The 5,219-nt window shown below is 64.1% G+C and overlaps 1 protein-coding gene across 1 annotated transcript; it reads left to right on the top strand.

The window, feature by feature from the left end:
- Positions 1-1,399: 1,399 nt before the first annotated feature.
- FAM163B (family with sequence similarity 163 member B) lies at positions 1,400-2,384 on the top strand. The gene is made up of 2 exons (XM_053926557.1): positions 1,400-1,492; positions 1,986-2,384. Exons 1-2 carry the CDS (start codon positions 1,400-1,402, stop codon positions 2,382-2,384), a joined length of 492 nt encoding a protein of 163 aa, XP_053782532.1.
- Positions 2,385-5,219: the final 2,835 nt, after the last annotated feature.

The raw sequence follows: 5,219 nt of genomic DNA, 5'->3' as shown, positions 1-5,219 counted from the left end.
GAGAAGACGCTGGAGCGGGAGCTGAGGCAGGCCTCGTGGAAGGCCGCGGCTGGCTTGTGAGGGGGGCTCGCTCACCACCCAGGAGCTTTGCAAGCCAGGCGTCAGCCTTGGTGCCTTCCAACAGCTGCGGTGAGAACGTCGGCCCCTCACACGCCAGCCGCCCTGCGAGGAGGCTTTTACTCCACGAGCTGGTTTATCAGCGCCTGGCTGGGCAGACTAACCGGAGCGCAGCCGGTGGCAGCTTGTTCCTTCTCTCCTCTTGTTTGCGGGACATTTTCCGCAATAAAGAGTTCACGAAAGCCCTGGCTGGTGTGGCCAAGTGGGTTGAGCACCGGCCTGTGAACCAAAGGGTCGCCAGTTCAATCCCCAGTCAGGGCACATGCCTGGGCTTCGGGCCAGCTCCCCAGTAGGGGCGCACAAGAGGCAACCACACATTGATGTTTCTCTCCCTGTCTCCCTCCTTCCCCTCTCTAAAAAAAAAAAATTAAATTAAAAAAAAAAAAAAAGGAGTTCACCAAGGGCATGTCCCTGGGCCTAGGAACCCCACGTCTAAGAACTTCTGGAGAAACATTTGAAGTAGGTTCTGTAATTCAAGTGGCTCCAATTACTTAGCTACAAATAAGTCACTTTTTAAAACATGGGTGCTTGCAACACTCAGTTCTTTAATGTAGACAACATAAACATCAGAAAGGAATTGGTCTCCTTTGGAAAGATGAGAAAGCTCTGGGGTCGGCCGCACACCCACGTGAGTCCACCCCACACCACCGCACTGTGCACTGAAAACCGGCAACGCCCTGGCCGGCGCGGCTCAGCGGGTTGGGCCTCATTCCGAAAGGGTTGCCGGTTCCATTCCCAGTCGGGGCACATGCCTGGGCTGTGGGCCAGGTCCCCAGTAGGGGGCAGGTGAGAGGCAGCCACACGTTGATGTTTCTCTCCCTCCCTTACCCTCTCTCTAAAAATAAATCAATAAAATGGTTTTAAAAAACTAGTTAAGATGGCAGGTTTTATGTCTCGTGTGTTTTACCACAACTGAAATTGTAAAGAAGAGGGTCCGTTCTGTTCCACGACGGAGTAGGGTTGGAGAATTCAGTGCTGTGGGGAAGTGAGGACGATCTTGTTGGGTGAAGGAGCAGGTTGCAAAACCCTTCGCTCAGCTCAGCTGCGCGGCGTTTGGGTGAGTGAAAACGCGTGAGCTCGCCCGGCCAGGCCGGAAAGGCGCCATCCACCGCCAGCGCCACGCTGGGCACCCAAGTGCCTGCTCACGAAGTCCTCCCCAACCCTGGAGGACCTCTCCCTGCCTCCCGCGAGGTGCCCTGGGGTCCGACTCTCCTCCTGCTCTGGCAGTGAACCCCGCTGTGTGGGGGTGTGTGTTGCAGGCTGTTGATGGAGAAGGGGGCGGATGACAGCCGGGACAGTGGTCATCACCGGGGGCATCTTGGCGACTGTGATTCTGCTCTGCATCATCGCGGTTCTGTGCTACTGCCGGCTGCAGGTACTCGGGGGCTGGGGCCGGGCAGGGGCACGGGCAGGCCTGGATGCAGGTGTGAAGCGGACAGCCTTGGCCCGATTCCCCGTGTGGGTCTCGGTGACCACGCTGCCCAGGGCTTTGCCAGTACTGGGGCTCAGAGGGTCAGGGCCTTAGCCAAGGGCACACAGCTTTGGGCCCTGCTCTCCCTTCCACACCCACGCTCCAGGGCGGCCTGAGGGAGGGGAAGCCACGTGCCAGTGGAGGCAGCACAGCCAGTGCCCAGGAACCATGCTGAGGCCAGGCCACCTGGCTCCCCCGTGCCTCAGTTTCCCATCTGCACAGTGCCCGCCTCTGGTTGCCATGCGGACACAGTGAGCGAACCCCTCATCCAGGGTTTAGCAGGGCGCCCTCCTGAAGGAGCTCCCCCAGGGGACGGCTGGCTGCCGGGACGGGGGGGGGGGGGGGGGGGGGGGGGCAGGCAGAGCGGCTCTACAGCCCTGCCCCTCCCTGCCCCCAGTACTACTGCTGCAAGAAGGAGGAGCCCGAGGAGGAGGAGGAGGAGCCTGACTTCGACGCGCACGCGGGCCTGCCCCCGCTGCACTCCAACCGCAACCTGGTGCTAACCAACGGGCCCGCGCTCTGCCCAGCCGCCGCCGCCTTCAGCCAGCGGTCCCCGCAGGCCCGCGCCCTCTGCCGCAGCTGCTCCCACTGCGAGCCGCCCACCTTCTTCCTGCAGGAGCCCGAGGACGAGGGCGTGCCCAACGGCGGCGAGCGTGTGGCCTACCGGACGCTCAGTCAGGAGGACCTGGCGCTGCCGCCCGGGGCCTTCGGGGGCCTGCAGGCGCTCAACCCCAACCGCCTCTCCGCCATGCGGGAGGCCTTCTCGCGGAGCCGCAGCATCAGCACTGACGTCTGAGCACCCGCCCCCCAGCAGGTCCCCACACCATGGAGGGGTCCCCGTGGCCTGCCAGCCTGGCCCCACACCTAGACCCGGGCTTGGTCCCGCCTTCCTGGCATCCCTGTCCTCGCAGGGCCCAGCCCTGGGTGGGCTCCGGGGCTCAGGGCAGGGATAAGGCCAATGCAGGCTGGCAGGGCCAGGGGTAGGGGTGGCCGGGCTGGAGGAGAGGTGGGTGCGATGCGGCACAGGTGAGCACGGCCCCCAGGTGAGGACTGCGGGGCGAGGCAGGGTCCCGGCACCCTGCCACCCTCATGCAGGTATAATGGACGGTGGCCTCCACCTCGGCCCAGCTACCTGGCCATCTCCGGCTGCCTGGCCCGCCCTGTCCCTCACTCCCTCCCTCAGCCTCAGGCAACCTACCTCTTCAAGGAAAGGTGGCCACGGTGAGGCTTGGGCCCCTGAGCCAACCTTCCCTGGTGATTTCAGACTGACTAGTCCGACCCTCCATCCAGAATAGTGGGGCTCTGTCTCTACCCCCGCCCCCCCATACCCCTGGCTTCCAGGGCCAGCGGCTGAGACCCAGGTTGAGCTGGCCTCTCTGCAGAGCCCCCTGGAGGGGGCAGTTTCAGGGGTGGCTGGGCCTTGGGGATGCCTAGGCCCCACTGGCTTTTGGGGGAAAGAGGGAAAAGAGGCCAATTTGTGAGCCCCTGCTTCAGGCAGCCCTGCACTGAAAGGCACAGCCCGTTCCTCAGAGCTGATGTGGTATGTGGATGGTGCTGTGGACCAGCGGCTACCAGACCCACTGTCTGCCCGAGACCTGGGGGAGGCCCTCCCGTCGCCGGGCCTCAGCCGCCAGGAGCCCGGCAAGCTCTGGTCCCAGCAGAGAAGAGTCCATTCTCAGCTCCCTCACTCCAGCCGGGAAACACTGCCCCATGGCGGCCCTGGAGGAGCACCCCAAACCCTGGTCGCCTGCCATGGGGAGCACAGCTCCTCACCCCTGCGGAGGCGGTGGCCCCTCTCTCCAAAGCATGCCCCAGCTCCCACCCTCTCCGGGTTGCTCTCTGCCTCTGGAACCCCAGGCAGGGTAGCCCCCGTCTGCCCAGGAAGAGGCACCGAGCCCCCAGCCCGCCGCCTCCCCACAAGACAAACCTGTGAGGACGAGGGACCGTCCCCGAGCCGTGGGCAGCCTGAGTGGTCTTACCCGAGAGCTGGGACGGCCGGGCCGGACGGGCCAGGTCAGCAAAGACTTCCTCGTTCCAGGCACTTGACATTCTCCCTCTCCTCCCCTCCTGCTCCTGCCTCTGTGCGACCTGCTTCCCAGAGCCCCCCGCGCCCCCTCCCTTGTGGAACCCACACGTTTGTTTCCCATGCATTAGCTTGGGGGTGGGGGGTGGGGGTGGGGGGCGAGGGCCCGGAGGTGGCACTTCCTGTGGCTGTTCTGTTCTGTCCTTTCCTCCGCTGGTCTCCATCCTCTGTCGATTCACAGGTCGGTTTGAAATGAACAAAGCGCCACCCGGGCGCGTGTGGGGCTGTGGGGAGCCGCCCTCCCCTCAGAAAACCAGAAAGCCAATAAACTCGTCTTTGACACCCCATGCCGCCGTCTGCAGCCCGCCTGGGGTTCCAGGCCAGCAGCCTGAGCCCTCCCGGGAACTTTCTGGACAGGGCTCAGTGCGGCCCGGGGCCAGGTGGAGCTCATCTTCTCTTGTCCAGCCCGTGGAGTCGGGGCTCTGCCCTGAGGGGCGGCCACGGCCAACCCCCTTCAAGTTCAAGTTTCCCGGGGGGTGGGGGGGTCGGTGTCCTTCTTTAGAGACCAGGGGCCACTGGCCTGAACTCTGAGCTCCTGGAGAGGGGCTGTGGGTGACAGGCAGGGTCACCTGGGGCAAGTTACGGCCATGTCTGGTGCAGAGTTGCCAGAAGGAGGACAGAGAGGAGGAGATGGGGGGTGGGAGGAGCCAGGTCAGGGTCAGGACACAAGGGGGTTGGGGCTGGATTATGGTGACTTTGAGCACGCCCACCCCACAGGCCTCCGGTGTCACCCGAGCATGCCACCCTAAACCCTATGCAGTGGCCCCTGAGCTGGTCCCAGTTCGGGATGGGCTGGCCCTGCATCCCGGGGAAGCAGCCACTTGCCCTCCTTTGACCTGCCCACAAGGAGACGCCGCCGCGACACCCTCAGCCCCACGTGGCCTCGCCGTTCCACGGCAGGCGGACCCATGAGTCCTCCCTTTGCTGTGGTGCCCACGTTTGCGGTGTCCTGCGCTCCCCTCGGCTGTCTGTCCTAGCATCATGCAGCCTGTTAGCGCTTCTCCACACTCTTCCCCACCCGCTCATCCCGGAGAGCTACTCCTGCCGCTGGGGCAGCCTAAACATCACCTCCCCCAGGAAGCCCTCTAGTGTCCCTGCACCCAAAGTCTGGATTAAGTAGCCCTCCTACAGGGCCCAGAAACAGTGATGTGGATGGCTCCCGGCCGCCCTCCTCTGCTCTGCCCAGCTCACCTGGAGGCGGTGCTTCAGATTAGCTAGAGTGCCCGCCAGCACCCCCCACCCTGTGTCCTGCCAGGACCCGCCAAGCTCTCCGCTGGTCCTCCCAGCCCCATGTTTTACTAGGGCCCTCCCACCCCCAGGTCCCCGCCACCGATAGGCTCAAGGATCCGACTGAATTCGGACCACAGCACCCGATTCCTGATGCCCCCAAATGCCCCTGCCTGCAGGCTGCCTACCCTGTCACCTTCCGTCCCTGGTTGGGGAGCTGCTGCAGCCTGGGCCCCAGGCCCAGCTTCCTGAGCTGGACAGCCCTGCCTTGCCTCTCACGCCACGCCCCCGCCAGCCAGAGCCACCAGGAATGCACTATGC

The sequence above is a fragment of the Desmodus rotundus genome, chromosome 1, assembly GCF_022682495.2.
Source record: "Desmodus rotundus isolate HL8 chromosome 1, HLdesRot8A.1, whole genome shotgun sequence".
In the NCBI taxonomy this organism is placed as follows: domain Eukaryota; kingdom Metazoa; phylum Chordata; class Mammalia; order Chiroptera; family Phyllostomidae; genus Desmodus; species Desmodus rotundus.
Note: the sequence above shows the minus strand (reverse complement) of the source record. Positions and strands in the feature narration are given on the sequence as shown.